Below are 18,516 nucleotides of genomic sequence, written 5' to 3' on the forward strand. Positions count from 1 at the left end.
ATAAACAGAGATCTAGTAGTCCCTGCCCCACCCGTAATTTTTTGCTTCATACTTCCATATGTGGCACTAGCATAGACACTACCTTTGCAGAGGCTGTATAAGAACTTTGCATTAATAAGACAAAGGAGATTTGACACAGTTTGCAGCCACAGTTGGATCATGTAGAGCAGGGGTTCTCAAACTTAATTGCACCGTGGTGCGAACCCCTTCTGACAACAAAAATTGCTACAGGACCCCAGGAGGGGGGACTGAAGCCCAAGCCAGCCTAAGCCCTGATGCCCCAGAGGAGGGGCAAAGCCAAAGCCCCACTGCCCCAGGCTGGGGGGGCCAAAGCCCAAGCCCAAGGGCTTCAACCCCAGGCAGGGGGCCTGTAACCTTAGCCCCACTGCCTAGGGCTGAAGCTCTCGGGCTTGGGCTTTGACTCTGGGCCCCAGCAAGTCTAAGCCAGCCTTGGCGACCACATCAAAATGGGGCCGCGACCCACTTTGGGGTCTCGACCCACAGTTTGAGAACCGCTGATGTAGAGTATTGTCTGAGTGCTTAAAAACAAGCAATGAAATCATTGCCCCATTGAAGTCAATGGAAGCTTTGCCACTGACTTCAGTGGAGCCAGGATTTCACCAAGGATGCCTATGGCACACTTATTAGAATATATTATCTATCAAATGGAATCTTGGGAAGCCTCCTGCTAAGGATCTAGTGCTGTGCATGTGCAGTAAACATATATACTTTCAAACCTCAACATCTTGCCCTCCTGGCCATTTTAAAAATTATTTTTTCCAGAAAACATCAGAGGAGCCTAATCCCTAATGATTTAATAGCCTGTTTTTAAAATAAAAAATATAAAATTTAAGCAATTTTTAAACTAATGGCATGCCAAAAAACAAAACAGAAAAACCCAGCTCTTCAGCCTGGCTAACTGAAATTTGTTTGCCGTTCTCCAAGAGAAAAAAAATGAACTTATATCAACATTTTAAAAAAATCAATTAATTCTCCCAGGTAATAGCACTAACGACACTACTATTCCAAGGCTGCAGCCATTCTTCTTATTTCAGTATATTGGGGTTTTTTTCTTTGCACCCCTTCATCAGTTGTTTATCGTTATTTTAAAAGTTTTCAGTAGTGTGAACTAGGATTCATGAAACGTTCTCAATCAGCAGTGCCTGAGAATGGCGTCCTCTCTTTACCCACATCAGGTATAGCAATGGACAGTGACAGCACAAACTTGCCCACAATGCCCAGCCACTGTGCTGGAAACTCAACACTGACCTGGAAAAGCCACCTGGAGAGGTGAAAAGACAGGGTAGGCTCCATATCCATGTAGTCTTCTGTCGCTAAGACTGTCACAAGGTTGCCCAGCTAGTGTTAGTGAGACTGGTTTTGTGATGAGGCTACCTGCCCACTGGAAACTGGACTAAGACCATTGGTCTATATGACATGAGTTTGGTGAACAGCCGTAAGATATTAATAACTGTTGGTGATTGCAATCCTGAGCTGGATTCAAACTGACAATATAGAGCTGAAAAGTTATGTGTACCAGTCCCAATTTTCTTTTTGTTTAATAATTTAATTGTTAATGTGCTGTTATCCCAGATTCCCAGAAGACCCAATGTAGTGTTGGAATCAAGACGGCGACTCCTGGCCACTGAAGCTCAAGTGACAGATGCATACTATCCACTGAATGTGACCAATGGAACCAGCACATGCATTCTTTTTTATGCCAGTAATTTCAGCCTCACAGCCAACAAATCAGTTCATGCGGATTTGACAAATTTAACATTTGTGTCCCGTAAGGTGGATTTCAGTTCATCTGTTTGTTCAGACACCAATGCAACGTGAGTGGGACAAAGATCCATACCATAAAATGCATGTGATTCTAACAGCTAAGCAGAAGTAGTGCAATTTCAACAGGCTAATATTAATTTAATAAAATAGCTCAAGTTTCATTTTCTTGTAGGAAAATGACAGAGGCAACACCACAGGAATCATTTAATCCTGGTTTCTGTTTTTTATGACTGTTTTCCTTTTATTGTTTTTCCTTGTTTGTTTATGAGAGTACAGTTAAAATGAGTTTTGGCTAGAATAGTTATCTTTACTTTCCTCAGTGCCTCTGAGCTGCTGTATTTCAGCTTCTGTTAGCATCTTGGCTCTCTTCTACAACCACTGAAACCTCCACTAGCATTAGTGAGACAACAATTTCATTGTAAGTTTTCCCAACAGTGAAGCCATGCCAATACGTGGCATTAATCCAGCAGTGAGTATGTTCATGGAACAAGGTCTCTTGTCATTGCATTCTCTGTTTTCCATTCTTTTAAAACACCTGCTGGAGGGAGATGAAGCATTTCTGCTTGAAATGTTTGTCATATTTGTCCAGTTTACTGTATCTTTTTGCTGTGTAATTTCTTTGTAGTTATCTATTTTTTTATTCATAGGTTGTCGTTGAACTATACTGGGTTAGTGGATGGAATCAACAACCTAAAAATAAGGTATTGTGACAAAGTTCCTCCTCTATCTTGGTGGGTCCTGCGCTTATTGGCGGATTTTCTTGCCTCAGAGATTCACCTTGTGGGTTGGGGAACAGCCCAGAGACCTTCCCCTCTGGGAGAACCCACAGTCCAGGTCAATTGGGAGGTTTGGGGGGAACCCAGGCCTCCCTCTACTCCGGGTTCCAGCCCAGGGCCCTGTGGACTGCAGCTGTCTATAGTGCCTCCTGTAACAGCTGCATGACAGCTACAACTCCCTGGGCTACTTCCCCATGGCCTCCTCCAAACACCTTCCTTATTCTCACTACAGGACCTTCCTCCTGGTGTCTGATAACACTTGTGCTCCTCAATCCTCCAGCAGCACACCCTCTCACTCTCAGCTCCTTGCGCCTCTTGCTCCCAGCTCCTCACACTCCCACCACAAACTGAAGTGAGCTCCTTTTTAAAATCCAGGTGCCCTGACTTAATTGATTCTAGAAGCTTGTTCTTAATTGGCTCCAGGTGTCCTAATTAGCCTGCCTGCCTTAACTGGTTCTAGCAGGTTCCTGATTACTCTAGTGCAGCCCCTGCTCTGGTCACTCAGGGAACAGAAAACTACTCATCCAGTGACCAGTATATTTGCCCTCTACCAGACTCCTGTACCCCACTGGTCTGGGTCTGTCACAGTATCTTTATAGTTTATTCATAAAACCTTTCTATTTGAGGAGTATCTGTAAATTAGGACATAAACAGAAGAGGATCAAGTGCACATTTTTATTCATTATTTCTGTTCTGGGATAAGGTTACAATGGGTCGTAGAGTTATGTTGATATCTTTCAAAAATGTTATAAGTTAATGTACAAGAGTTTGCCGGGGCTTGACCCTCTCCGGGCGGCGGGGAGCCACACCAGCTCACTACCCACTGGTGCTTGGGTACTTTGTCCGGCTGCAGGGTCTCCCTCGGCAGCCCTTGCAATCCTGGAAGACACAGTAAGCCCGATCCTGGCTCAGGGCGGGCACCAATGCTATGGCAGGGCTCAGACCCTCAGTCAGGGTTGAGCAACAATAGTACAAGTATTTAAACCCAGGCCCTAGGTCAGGGCCGGGCAACAAACGCTGAGTCAGGAGCTCAGACCCTCAGTCAGGGCTGAGCAACAATAGTAGGCCTAAGCCTCAAAAAGCCTGGGAGAGGGGGAGACTGCCACCCACGGGTTGGGTGGCAGGGGGGAAGCAGGCCCTCCCACTCCACTGCGTCCCAGCCCGGGGCCCTAGCAGCGGCAGAAGACCCACTGCTTCGTCAGTGGGGATCCTGGTCGCAACACACTGACATAGGCTCTGGCAGTGCTGCAGCCAGACTGGGGTCGGCTGCCCCCGGGCTACTTCCACACTCCCCCTCGGGGCTACCTGGGGGCTGGTGTCGGTCTCGGGGAAATCCTGGACCAGGGGTTCGTCAGGCCAGAGATTGTTCAGCAAGTCCAGCAGCTCCTCCGGGTAGCGGGCGCAGGGCAAGCCCGGCAGCTCCTGGCGGCCGCCCCGGGCCGCGGAGACTTCCCAGCCCCGAGCTAGGCTGGAGACGTCTGGTCTCTCCGGCGGCTGGGGCCTGACTGAGTTCTGAGGGCGAGCCTTTGTACTTCCAGGTCGCCACCTGACCCCCCCTGAGGGGCGAGCTCAGAGCTCCCTAGCTCCGCCCACTCTGGCCTCCGGATGGGCTCTTCCCCCCTCCGGGGGAACTCACTACAGTTAACCAATTTTTATTTCTCTGTGCTGACTCTTTTTACAATGCATGAAAGAGTCATGAACCAATAGGCAAGACCCTTATGTATAGTGTAGGATGCACATGTAACTTTAAAGATCTGTAAACCTTTTTGATGTCCACAGATAAGGTCTTCTCTTAATTAAAAAAAAGTGTAGCAAAACAATTATGTTCATAGGGCATTGGCACATGAACTTTCCTATTTCTAGTGGTGTCAAAAGTGTACCCATTTCCCATGCTGCTCTTGGGTTTATGAATCATCTACTTAATCGTATCCATTGTAGGACTATTCCACAAGCCAGAATAAATATAGTAGGGATAGTGATGTGTAAGTAAGTCTAATATCTAAACAGTAGTTCCATATCCATCGCTGTGCTTGCAGTCTTATTATTCAGGGAGCACTATCAGAGTATTCAGTGTTTTGCAAAATGAAACAAAAGAAGTCAGTAATGAAATTTACAGTGTAATGGCCCAGTGCTGCAAAGTGCTGAACATATTCTGTGAGTGGGTGACTGCTGTTGCATATTTAAATTTAATAATTATTCATGATTTCAAATAACTGGCTCAGTTGGAATTATTTAACCAGATTATTAGTCAAAGATTAATACAGCGCTATACAGAATACAGAAAGAAAGTATATTTTACCACCTTTTATGAATGATGAAAAGATGGCACCCCAGTCTCTTCTTCTGTAAGAAGTGGAATGTTGGCAGTTTGCTCATTCCCAGTCTAACTCCTAAAACCTCTTACCTTTTATAGGATGTGAGACAAAGAAGTTCCTTTGTGGGGAGGGAAAGGTTACTTTCTCACAATTGATTTTGCTATGTTTTTTTTTTTATATCTCATTTTATCTAATTACTTATGAAATTTCTTCTTTGGTACCTTAGTTTACTTGACTGATAAACTTAAAGGGATTTCTAACCCAGTTGTTATCTGTAAGAACATCTGTTTGAACAAGCCTTTCTAATGAACTAAAAACGTCTTTCAATGAGTCACTGAATAGAAGGGGTTGTGACATGCAAACCCCAAAGATCTAAAGCATCCAGGGGTAGAACATAGTACAGCTACATGAATCCAGACCTATCCCCTATAGCAGCACAGCTTCATAGGAGATTAATTGGCTGTACACCCATTGTCTTGCACAAAAACCCCACTTTAAATGTTCGAAACAGTGAATCAGGAAGGTCCATAGGGGGCATTGTATTGACAATGGCTTCTCCCCAGTTATGCTTATCCCATACTGTTAAGCATGGGATAAGCTTAACAGTATGGGATAAGCATAACTTATCACCAGGAGTTCTTGCAGAGGAGCCCCACAAGCTGGCAGGAATGGATGAGCCACTGTCCTCCACCCAAGTTCCACCATCTTTAGATCTCCTCTTTGGAACAATCTTGTGTCTGCCCGTGCTTGAAAGGCTACTATGAAACCTAGAGCCAAATCCTACCTTGGAAGCTTGTGAGTAACTCCCAGTGAAGTGGGAGTTGCATGCACATGTCTGAGCACAGAATTTGGCCTTAAAAATACTATGATTAATTTGATAAGGATATAGTTCACCTGAAATTAGTTTGGGATACATTTTAGGAGATGACCTAAGGAGATGAAATCTATGAGAAGAAAATAATTGGATAGAGTAAATAATTGAAAGCAGAATTGAAATTATTGGATGGCAGTTTGAAAACAAAGTAGCAAGCCCCATCTAAGGTAAAAGAAAATAGGATGGAATTAGAAAGGGTATTAAACTACAAAGCTTACATTCTCCTCCACTGGGGCTCTAAGAGCTATTAATACAATGGGAAAAGGGCTCATAGAAACATGCAACAATGTAATAAAATATTGATGCCCTCTATCTGAACAGCCTCGGGTAGAACAATAAGTGAAAGAGGGGTGACCACCACAGAATTTAGAGAATTTCATAAGGTCTGTTCAACTTCAGCATACAGTAAAGATGACAGGAGATTATCTGGGGCTTGTTTATTTGGGCATTGTTAAAAAGAAGTTTTTTGCTCTTCCAAGACTGCATAAGAGATAGACTCCAGTCTCATAAGAAGATCTTGAGACAGCCAAGAAAAGAAGGACAGGAAGTCCACTGAAGAGAATGGTTTCTCCTGATAATTTTATTTACAGTTCAAAGTGTGCTTTTGCTCTGAAAAGCCACAATGTAAAATGGCACATGCTACCTCAACAATTCTTAAGGTCTGTGTATATTCAAAACCATATCTGCTCACTTCAGTGACAGAAAAAGTATTATTTCATTTTACTCCTCTTAGCCCCGCAGAGGCTAACTGCTAGTCCTGAAAACTCAATCTAGGATATGAGTGTCAAGCTTGTTCTCTTCCTTCTTGTAGATCATAAATAGACTTATTTACTAAATTCCAACTTGTTCAAAGACATTTAGGGCTGAAGGAAGTTCCACAGCAGTTAATGTGGGGGCATCATTTGGCCAGGAGATTGTTATTAAAGGTGATGGATGCATGGGAAAAAGTACTCAGCTTGACACTCAGATCCTGGATTGAGTTTTCAAGACTAGCAGTTAGGAAAAATTTACGCTGAGAAAATCTGATCCTAAATCTGAGGGACAAAAGTGGTGGTTGACTACTTTCCCAGTAGAACCATATTTTAATGATTATTAGATCCCCATGTTAATTGAATCCTTAAATCAAGTATTAAATTGTCACTGTCTTCCACTATGAACAGTTTCCTTGCGTACCACCAAAAGGCAAGACGTTAATTCCTCGCTGAAGTTTTCTGCTGCCCATATTTAAAGGGATGGGGAAGTGAGCCAAGAATCCTCAGTCAGAAGCTGGTGGCCTACTTCATGGAGCTTTGTTAAGAAAGATTTCTGGTAACCTAAGAGAGGACAGAATTTAGAACAGGGAAACTAACCTGGGGTCCTGAGAGATGGTCATCCCTCCACGCTATAAGCAAGACTGGTTTATTTTAAGTGCAACTAAGCATTTTGTTGGTTTGTACAAAAACCTTGATATTTCAAAGCTGATTATCTTGAAGCTTCCTGCCTGTCCCTTAAAATGTGTCTGAACAGTTCCAATCTTTTATCAGGCCTCTCGGCACTATTGCAATACAAATAATAGTTCATGTTTACAAGAATCAGAAGTTGTTGTTGACTATCTTCCATGACTTGAGAATACGTTCCATTTGTTCACCTTTTTTATTCCAACAATGCTATTTTTTAAGCACTGCATCAAAAGCCATATAGATAGCTATAAAACATCCTACCCTTCCTCTCCATTGTGCATCACTTTGGTTTATTTGGTTGTATAATTATGACTCCTAAAGGAGAGCTACATTCTGCCTAGCTTTGGGTGGGAGCAAACAGTAGCAGAGGGATAAGAAACTTGTTCCATTTTATGCACAGCCTGTGCAAAGTCTGGACAGAATTGCAATACCTATACCCATAGGAGTGCAGGAACTGCTTCCTTGCTATTCCTGTAGGGGTACACATTACCCAAAGGGGGTGGGGTAAGGAGGAGCAGTGAGTAGGCAGAGTCTGAACTGCAATCTCACTCACGCACAGGCCAGCAGAACTGGCTGGCCATTCAGGGGTGGGAGAGGATGTTGCATACCTTGAAGGTATGTAGTACTGTGAGCACTCCACCATGCAGCTCTATTGCAGGGCCATGTCCAAGTGGTCCAGTCGATCCCTTAGCCTTTACCCATTTACAAATATTACTTAGTTATTGCTGGTGTTGGTATTGGTCATGTAGAATTAGCAATTCAAGTATTGTGTGTACATTAAACTGATAGTATGTTTTATTGAAAGTTGTGGTCCTGTTTGGTCTTTTGGGGCGTCTTATTGGACAATTGCTCTATTTATAGTGATTGCAGCCCTGAGATAAGTGACTTACAACAGTTCAGGACATTCTGTGCTTGTACAGCACCTAGCACAATGGGGTCCTGGTCTGTAACTGGCACCCCAGGTGCTACTGTAATACAAATAACAAATAATAAAAATATTGTGAAGAGATTCAATTCCTGTTCATGACCGGAATCTCTACTATAATAAGGTGTTTCCTACTCAAACTAAGGACTTGTTTTGGCTCTGAGATAGATACTTCAGCGATATCATCTTTGTTAGTCAGACAATTGATACGTTATGTCCATTTTACTTGCTACCTATTTATCTACTAAAAAAATTACTACCTACACATATTTTATTTTTAATGTGCTTTTTGTTTTTGATTCTTTTGTAATTTGTATTTACAGATTTGTTTGGCACCTATTGCAGCAGCACCTAAACATCACCTACAATTTTCAAAGTCCACATCTAATACTCCTGGTGGGCCGACAGCTTAGAGTACCCAAATTTATACTCACCCTCCGGGGAGAACCCCAAGGACTCTGACTGTGATTGCAAGTTACTGAAAAAATTCTTCAGCTAGCACTAGACAAACAAAATTAATTTAAACTAGGTAGAATTAAAATACTGAGCATGGTAAAATAAGGAGAAAAGTGTGAAATCTCCAATAGCAACCCTCTCAACTGACACAGAGAATATATTTAATATGAGAGAACTGGAATACCTGAATGCAACATGGTACAAATTTGCAATAGGATTCAGGTCCACCAAAGGAGGGAAACTTCCATATGTAACCCACACACCTTCTGGGTGTGGAGTTCTGTCCCATCTAGTGGCACCGAGACCACTTAAAGAGAGAGGTAAAATGAGTCTGCGCTACAGCCTTAGCTAATAGCCAATTGGCTTTTAGCTCATGCGGTAGAGGCTCATGCACTAAGCTCCAGAGGTCCCAGGTACAATCCTGCCCGCCGATGACTGGGGTCTGTCGACGTTACACATATTATCTCAATATTTTTCTATTTTAGAATACTTGGAAGGTGCTCATATTTTAGTGATGGGGGTTCTAAACATACCTAGAGTGATAAAATTGTGCCTCCAGGTATAAATTCAGGTATTTGAACATGCAAATGGCCATTTAGTCATCTGAACCAAGAAACAGTTGCTATAATAAATCAAAGTGGTTTTCACGTCTGTACCCTTCATAAAAATACTTTTCTTTAAAAAATCCCATACAAATATTTATTGCAAAATACTGCAGTTCTGCAGACAATCTTTCAGCTTCTGCTGGTTTGTTTATAAATATGGCACTATAACAGTCCCTTGCAGAATGAAACAATAAATGCTTATTCAAATTACGAAAACATTGCTTATTATCGCTTATTATACAAAACTGTAACAAGTGGTAAAACAAGATTCACAAAGTCACTTCACTCATGACCTGTCCTCTTGTACGAGGAGATACTAACTGCAGTCTCCTGGGCAAAGAGCTAGTGATGATTAATCTCGTCTGCCATCTGTTCTTCTCTGAGTGATGGTCCCTGTTGGATTCTACTGTGGGTTAAGCATGCACACCAATGAATATTATAACTTTTTCCATGTCAGTTTGACTCTATTTATTCTGTTTTTCTTCTCTGTAGATTTCTAATGACCAAGAAGTTCTATACAGGCTCTGCTCGAAAATGGTTTACTTTAGATTCTGTTGAGATTGCACATGACAACCAAATGGTCGCTAGATTTAATGTCTCCATCATCTCTGCTCCTGCAGAGTATTCATTTCATTGTCAGCTGGTGGGGACCAGCAGTCTCTATGGTGCAAAGCTGATTCCAGCCAACAGTGAAGCAAAGAACTGGGATGTTTACCTTTCAGAGTTCCAAGTGAGTACACTGCCATTTCAGAGGCAATTCCAGGAACGATTACTTGCTAGAGTAGGTGTTGAACAGCATATATTCATAACACCTGTACTTTTAGTTCAACTCTAAAAAAAACATTAAAAGAAAGCTATTTGCCCACTACGGGAGCTAATGAACAGGGGAAAGAGGGAGCAGGCAGCTTCTGAACAACAACATGAGAACAACTGAAAAAAACAAGTCACTATAAAGTCATCTACAGAAAGGGAAAAAAACAATAGACAGTAATACACTCAATCAGGGTAATGGGGATAGGGGAAGATATATTATAAAATGGGACCCGATCCCAACCTAAGTTATCTTGGTGGGACAAGAAACAACCCATCTCTCACTGCCCCCAGTTTTACTTGGGGGAACAGGCTGGGTGTAGTTCCCCACCTGTGGGAAGGGATGGGACATTAGTAATTCCAGGAGACTTCCTTCCCCCTGGTCTATCTAGCGATAGAAAAAAAAAAAAAAAAAACCTGCGGCGCGGCCAGAGCCAGGGTGCAGGGGGACTCCCTGCCCTGCAGATGTGCCCCGGCTAGCGGGGGGAGGGGAAGGGAGCAGTGGGAGAGAGAGAAGGGGGGCGGCCCGGGCTTCAGCGGGGCGCTGCCACGCGGCCCCTCCTGTCGTGCCCCCTGCCAGGAGGGCTCCACGCCGCTCCGGTCGGCTGGGAGGGAAGGATGCGGGCTGCCCTGCCGGGCTTGCCGCAGGGCGCTCCCATCCTCCACGCCGCTGCCCCCTACAGGGCAGCTGGAGCGGAACAACAACAACAAAAAAGCAGCCATGCCGCCCTAGGATTGGGCGGAATGCCGCCTCCTACAAGCTGCCGCCCCAAGCACCAGCTTGCTCGGCTGGTGCCTGGAGCCGGCCCTGCCAGCATCCCCTTGCCTACCGGGTCCCCAGAACACTCTGGGATTGGCTTTAAGGCTGCAACCCAATTACCCTTCCTTTTGAGGGACATCACAGCTGTTAGTGAGACCCCGGGACTGAGCCTAAACACTGGAGACTATGGCAAGGGAGCTTCCAAATCGCCTCACCCTCTTGTCACGGTACCTCCTCCCCAGTTGCCGCTCTTCCCCATGTCAGATCAGTCTGTGAGGTGGAGTGCTCCCACCCAGTTACCAGAGAGACCCCTAATAAGTGACATGCCCCTAACTGGGGTAGTAGCTTTATCTTGACCTAAACTGTTTCAAAGGGCACACACACAAAACACCAAATCAAACAAAACAGCTTTATCTTTCTCAGAAACGGCTAAAAATGGGAGAGAACTTGCTGGCAGGTTTCAAAATATACTGAAGACTTGAAAGGTTTTAAAATATACTAAAGCAATCATTATGCTATTTCCTACACCCAGATGAAAAGACATATTAACCTATGCACTGTGCATGTATACACATACACAAAACCCCACTTTAAATGGCAACAGTCTCTTCTATGATGTGGTGAAACTTGACTCTCGGTTTGATAGCCGCAGCAGGGGTGTGTGATGAGGTTAATGCCCCGCTCACTGGATTATGATTTCACTCAGAGTTCCACACAAATTATCACAGCAATGTCCAGGCCCCTCTTTTTTCTCCTTTTGGGCAAGCCCCAAATCTTCCACTATGACAGAGACCCTGGTTCAAAAGGTCACCAGATGCTGTTCCCCAGTAGGCTGTAGTGAATGAAGAAGACCCAGCTCCCAAGCGGGTGAATGCGCCGTACTCTTTGCAGTTTTCTCAGCTCTTGGTTTCTAGGCTACTAGTTCCCAAACTCTTTCGGCAACTGTTTGACTTGTCTGGAACAACCAGAACCCCTCCATCCTCTCACTGTATTCTCTCTGATATTCAGTGAAGCTCTGACAATTCCAGTATAGTTCTTTTCAGAAGATTAAGGTTCAGAGTGCTCAAGTTCCACTAAAAGCACAGTTCTTTGGGAGGTGAGCAATGACTACAGACCAGAGTTCAGCACAGAATCTGGTCATTAATTTGTACCAGTGACAGATGGCTGAAGTACCAGCACCGGTGTATAGATCAGTGGTGGACTGCTCTAGTATTTTGAGGTTCCTTTTACCAAGTGTTTCCTCCTTTCCCTTTAGTGCTGTCTGTATAGTCTACTAAATGAAAGCTCGTTGTTGTTTTTAAAGCTGCATCCAGGCTTTTCATTTTTCTTCAGTGTCTGTCATACTTGTTAGTAGCCCCTTTTGCTGCTCAGGGCAAATGCTCAAGACACTGAGGCCGGAATTTTAGGATTTTCAAGGCTAAACTATTTCAAACCTCAGCTTTTACATGTTGCCCTTGAGGATACCCATCACAATCTACATAACAAATCTATGTTAAGGTTTTGTTAAAGGTCAGATGATTAGGAAACTCCATTCAAAATGTACACTGCACAAAATACAATTTCATTTTAAAAATAAAAAAGAGTAAATACAGAATAGGCAAGCCTATAACAATAATACTAACTGAAACACTAGAATTAAAACCTACAGTGGGCTGGAATCCTTATCAAAAGTTTTATATAAAAATAACTAACTAGGATTATGTATCTATGTATTTTTAACTTCTACACAGGTGGCAAATCTGCAGGGAGTCGCATCTTTATTTGCCAGCTGGGATCCAGCAACACCCGCATAGTAATGATCAAATATCAGAAAAGCAATAAGAGAACCTGAAATAAACTACAGTTGTTTCCTAAAAGTAAACATAGCATTTCAAGAATGTATAATTAAAGCTCCCACTTAAAGGTTTGCTAGGCATAATCCTGCTTGAATAAGGAATAATACTACCACATACAATAAAATTCAGTCTTTGTGGCTGTAGCTCCAACAAATTTAATTGCCCTAGTAAAAACTGATCGATCCCTCTGTTAAGTACCCTAGAGTGTCCTGGAAGCATGGTAACAAGCATGTATTGTTTCACAGAAGCTCAATCCTTTGAGAACCAAAATGACATGAAGCATCATCTGCTTTTTTTCAATCAATCTTTCAAACCATATTGTGTGGCTCCCATTCCAGCTTTGGTGTGATGTCTAAACAGTGGCTTAACGATGAAATGCCCTGGCAAACGCATCACTTACTAAAGCTGTGTACAAACTCAGCCTCCCAACCCAAATGTTTGTTTTCCATAATCCTTCTTGAGTCAAAAACATACAATTGGATGTAGTGCAAAGCAGTCAGATTTAACAAGTTAACTACTATGGTAACAATGAGAACGGTCTTTAATTCTTGAAAGAGGCCAAGTACGCAGGTACCTCCAAAAATGTCTTTATCTCCACACGGGCCAAGTCCTCCTCATCTGCTCTAGTTTTGCAGATCATGCAGAATTGCACTAACCATCATTTTGGCAAGCCATTGTAGTAACTGAATGAAAGACAGCACATGCACATTTCCAAATGCTACAGATAATCTGGGTTGCAAAGTTTTGCAACTCAAGCTGCCTCCTAGAGCTGTGAAATATTTTTTTATTTATTTTCACTAAGCAATTACTTCATAAATGTGTACAAATTCATTACAAATTAATAAATACAGCCCTGGGAAAAATAAAACAAAAATGGCTTCTCTGGGGGATGCTCCACCCTTACTATCCCCTGATGAACTGGGAACACAAAAGGTCTATGGACAAAAGGGACAAAGACTTAATTCTTACTAGCTAGAAATCCAGATCACTCTTTCATATGAAAACCTAAGCATTTCTAGTACAAACACCATGTTACTACCACAAAATCACACCGTAGTTCATGGCAGGTCAATGAATGTTAGTGATGTGTCCGCCTGTATGTCCATTTTCCTGTTTCTATGGTAAGTTTATATTTCAGAATTACATACATAGAGATAATTATATAAGGAGCAAAATATATTAGCTATCTTTGGAATTCTGCTTTCTTGCTTATATTTGCATGATGGGGAAAGGTGATTCAAATAACTGACTTTCACAAAAATATGCAGTGTTGCCAACTCTTGTGATTTTTATCACAAGTCTCATGATATTTGGTGTTTTCCTTAAAGCCCCATCTCCCAGAGTCATGTTAATATGTGAGAATCTCGGTTCTTCCTTTTTTTTCCCCTCCCCTACTCCTCTAGTAAGTTTCTAACTTTCAGAGTTGTGGGGAAAAGCTTAAAAACACACTCTAATGCTCAAACACTGAAATAAAATAAAATAAATAAAAAGCCCCAAATGTGTTATTTTTTTAAAATGTCATGATTTTTAAGCCCACCTCATGATTTTGGGAGCCTGGCTCATGATTTTTGAACATTTAGGTTGGCAAATCTGAAACAGTTATTAAGTTACATTAGTCTCATGCCTCCCCTGGAATTTTACCTTTAAAATATTCCCAAGTCTCTGAAGTTTGGAAGCACAACTTCCTTTTTGTAAAACAAATAACTGTCATGCATCTGAAATTTCCTGGAAGAAGAGAGAAATTGAAAAATCATGCTGAAAAGGCATTGGTGCTCAGTCCTCTTCAATAGAAATTGAGGGCACACAATGTTTTTCAGGCCTGGATTTTGTAGTGAATATATAGATCTTAAAAGTAGGTTTTGTTGTGTAAATTCATTTGGGCTCACCTATTCTTTTCTTGTTCTCAGATTCAAGGCTTCAATATTCATAATAACTTGTTTTCCTACGCAAGCGACTGTACATCTTTCTTCTCCCCTGGAATCTGGATGGGCTTGGTGACGTCAATAGTTTTATTATGGATCCTGACCTATGGAATCCACATGATCATGCAGCTCACAACAAACAGTAGATTTGATGATCCCAAAGGCCAAGCTCTGTCAGTTCCTCAAACAGAGTAGCAATGGATTGTTTTGACATTGCTTAAATGTTTCTTATTAGTAAGATTAAGTTTTTGTCACGGTTATTTTTAGTAAAAGTCAAGGACAGGTCACGGGCAATAAACATTCACAGAAGCCCACGATCTGTCTGTGACTTTTACCAAAAATAAGGGGCGGGGGCTGACTGCCGGGGGGGCCAACAGCCGGAGCCCACCATCAGGGAAGGAGGGGGGCGGAAGCTGAAGAAGTCGCAGAGGTTTGTTAAAATCATGGAATCCGTGACCTCCATGACTAAATTATATCCTTACTTATTAGTGATGTGTGATTTTTATGTTCTTTCCACTTTATAGTGAATGTACCCTAAGCAGTTAGTGTAATAGAAAGGTTTAGTAAAACTCCACAAATCTGGACAATGAAATCCTTCCTGAAAAAGGGAACCTTACTCTTGGCAACACTCATAATTCTGCCAGCTGTTACCCATTTGTTCACAGTTGTCTGAGCTAGTCTACACTGCGATTAAAAAGCCACTGGCACTGAGTCTCAGAGCCCAGGTCAGCTGACTCAGGCTTGTGGGGCTCAGGCTGAGGGGCTAAAAGTTGCAGTGTAGATGATTGAGTAGATGATTGGACTTGGGCAGGATCCCAGGCTCTGAGGCTCTGCAAGGTGGGAGGGTCTCAGCCCAGGCTCCAGCCCAAGCCTTGTAGTCCAAGACCCATGAGCCTGAGTCAGCTAACCCAAGCCAGCCACGGGTTTTTTATCCCACTGTACACGTACCCTTAGACACCTGAGGTGAAGCCAATGGCAGTCCTGACTCTAACCAGCCATTAGAAAGAACAGTAAGAACTTCCAGTAGATTCATTATTCTTGGGGGGAGGAGGAGGTGGGGTGCTTGTTTTTTAAAAAAAGACATTCCCCTGGTATTTTGGAGATAATCTTCGAAAACAAAATGTTTATTAAGAAATTGTCTATTGAAACTTCTCAAGTCTCCTTTAAAGTTTTTTCTCCTAAGTATAGAGAATATCACAAAAAAGATATTAATTACGCAAGAGGCAAAAAGGTGAAGTTTTTGATGACAATTGACATATGTATTTTATTTTGGCAGTGTGAGTAACAGCTGGGAAGTGGTAGAGATACATAAATGAAGTAGAAGCATGTTTTGAGAACGTTTACCTTTAAAAAAAAAAAGACAACATTATTCAGACTACCCTTCAGAGACGGCAGGAGCTTAGCAAAAATGCAACTTCTAAATTATTGCTAGAAACTAAAGTTAACTGGGAATGAAATATTTAAAAATGAATATTGGAAATAGAGATTAAAATAACATTATCCTGTCATGACAAAAAGGATATTATGGATATATTTGAAGAAAAAAATTAGCCTAGGGTTTATAAAAGCCAAGGAGAGTTTGGTGCCTGATTCCCATTTCAATTGTAATGGGATTTGGCTGCCTAACTCCCTTAAACGCCTTTGAAAATTCCAGCCTTAAAAGAGACTTTAAAAGGATTTGTTGAAAATTGAAAACCTATTTGTAGGGTTCCAAAAGTGGAATCTTTCTTGCTGTTGTTCAGAAATATATAAAGCCATTTATTGTAGAAAAATACAAATGTGTGTATCGCTGAGGATTCCCAGATACTCTCTTTGGTTTCAGAAACAGATCTCTTTGAAAACCTTCAGTGTATATTGAAAAACCGTGGGATCATTACATACATCAGCATTACCAAATCCAATTAGCACCTGGTTGAAGGTGCAACATAATCACTCTAGATCAATTGTGTCTTGTTAGCAGACTTCTCCTGAGAACACCAGATGAGTATACACTAAATAAATAATAGACTAAGGCCATGTCTACACTGCACTTCTGTCGTTAAAACTTTCGTAGCTCAGGGGCGTAAAAAAACCTCCCCTGCATGACATAAGTTTTAACAACAAAAAGCGACGGTGTGGACAGTGCTTTGTTGGTGGGAGATGCTCTTCTGGTGACGAGTCTACCACCCCTCATTTGGGGTGGTTTTGTTTAGTCACCGGGAGAGTTCTCTCCCAGCGACGAAGAGTGGCCACATTGCACACCTTGGCAATGGCGTGGCTACAACATCACAGCCGTTTTAAGGTGCACAATGTAGACATAACCTAAATCAAGTGACCTTGGAAAGTTTTTCAAAATCTAATGTTATGCGATGTTGTATCACAATGAAAAGTGGTGGTCTAGGGCTAGTCTTTACTAGATAATTAGGTCATGTTAGAATGCCAGCCTTGAAGAGCTGTGTTAATTAATGCAATGTTAAACGCAACCTTGCAGTCTGTGTAGACAGTACCAGTTATGTTTAACATTGACTCAGCTGGCTGCAAGTAACTTCCTTAACATTCTCCCTTTTGAGCTATCAAGTTGTAGCATTGCAGTGACTATGAAAAGGAGATAATGTAAGGTTGTTATGCTAATGCTGTAGCTTGTCTACATGAGGAGGCTCTTGTGAAGTAAGCTGGGGTGTGAATTTAAAGCCCAAGAGCTATTCCACACTAGCTCCCTCTGTTGATGCTCTTAAACCAAATTGAGTGCTTTTTTGTGAATTCACCTAATCCACTTCCAAAATGTGTGTTCAGAAGCCTGAACACATTAAGACTGAGCTGAATGCTTGTACAATTCATAAAGATATTGTGCCTTCCCTCCAGGTGTGATAAATGAAGGGGGAGGGTCCTTTTATGGACCCAGCCAGCCAGTTAACTATAAAATTCCTCTTAGTAGCTGTTCTCTACTTGCTTTACCTGTAAAGAGTTAAAAGTCTCACTGCAATGCATAGGTAAAAGGAAGTGAGTGGGCACCTGGCCAAAAGAGCCAATGGGAAGGCTAGAACTTTTTAAAATTGAAATAAGACTCCCCTTTTGTCTGTCTGTTGTTGTTCTTGGGGAGAAGCAGACACAGAGCAGTTATGCTGTAAGACACTTGGGGCCAGGTATGAAAAATCATCGGTATCATACCTAGAAACTACTCATTTAAAATCCAAGATATGTAAGTAGATCAGGAAATGGAAGACATGATTAGGTTTATCTCTTTTTATTTGTTTATGACTTGTGGACTCCTCTGTGCTAACCCCAAATGTGTTTGTTTTGCTTGTAACCTTTAAGATGGACGTCAAGAACGTTATTCTTGATGCTTAATCCTTGTAAGTGGTTTTTTTTTAATCTAGCAATAGCCTGAGTTTCCAGATGTATTTTCTTTCTTTTTGTTTTTAATAAAATTTACCTTTTTTAAGAACAGGATTGGATTTTTGTGTTTGTGGTTTGTGCACATGTCGTTTAATTAGCTGGTGGCAACAGCTGATTTCCTTTGTTTTTCTTTCTCAGCTGTTTCCTGGAGGGGGGGTGAAAGGGCTTGAGTGTACCCCACAAGAAGGAATTCCCAAGTCCGCCATCCTGGGCTCTCAAAAGTGTTCTGCACTTGGGTGGTGGCAGCATCTACCCATCCAAGGTCAGAGTAAAGCTGTAACCTTAGGAATTTAATACAAGCCTGGAGTGGCCAGTATTAATATTTAGAATCCTTGCGGGCCCCCACCTTCTGCACTCAAAGTGCCAGAGTGGGGAATCAGCCTTGACACCAGGCAACCTGACTACTGAGTACATTGCTAAATATTACAAAAGCCACTTGTCTTCAGTGAGAACTAATTTCATGGCAAGTTTGATGTCTGAATGCATAACATTTTTAACACTCACATCATACTCTAAAACAGATCAACTAATTTTGTTGTAACTTTCCACAAAAATATTCATTTTTGGTCTTAAAATAAACATGGGAAATTATTTGCAATAAAGAATTTTTTTAAAGAAAGTTATGATAGTAAAATAAAT

The 18,516-nt window shown here is 42.0% G+C and overlaps 1 protein-coding gene across 2 annotated transcripts in view; it reads left to right on the plus strand.

Annotated features, from left to right (window-relative positions):
* LOC128834410 (V-type proton ATPase subunit S1-like) overlaps positions 1-17,931 on the plus strand; it is a 78,433-nt gene extending 60,502 nt beyond the window's left edge. For both annotated transcript variants that reach the window (XM_054023123.1, XM_054023131.1), the window contains 4 exons: positions 1,594-1,835; positions 2,433-2,486; positions 9,668-9,905; positions 14,488-17,931. In XM_054023123.1, the coding sequence (XP_053879098.1) occupies positions 1,594-1,835; positions 2,433-2,486; positions 9,668-9,905; positions 14,488-14,697 (744 nt within the window). In that variant the 3' untranslated portion in view covers positions 14,698-17,931. The remainder of the gene's footprint in view (positions 1-1,593; positions 1,836-2,432; positions 2,487-9,667; positions 9,906-14,487) is intronic.
* Positions 17,932-18,516: the final 585 nt, after the last annotated feature.

This window comes from Malaclemys terrapin, chromosome 1 (assembly GCF_027887155.1).
Source record: "Malaclemys terrapin pileata isolate rMalTer1 chromosome 1, rMalTer1.hap1, whole genome shotgun sequence".
NCBI lineage: Eukaryota > Metazoa > Chordata > Testudines > Emydidae > Malaclemys > Malaclemys terrapin.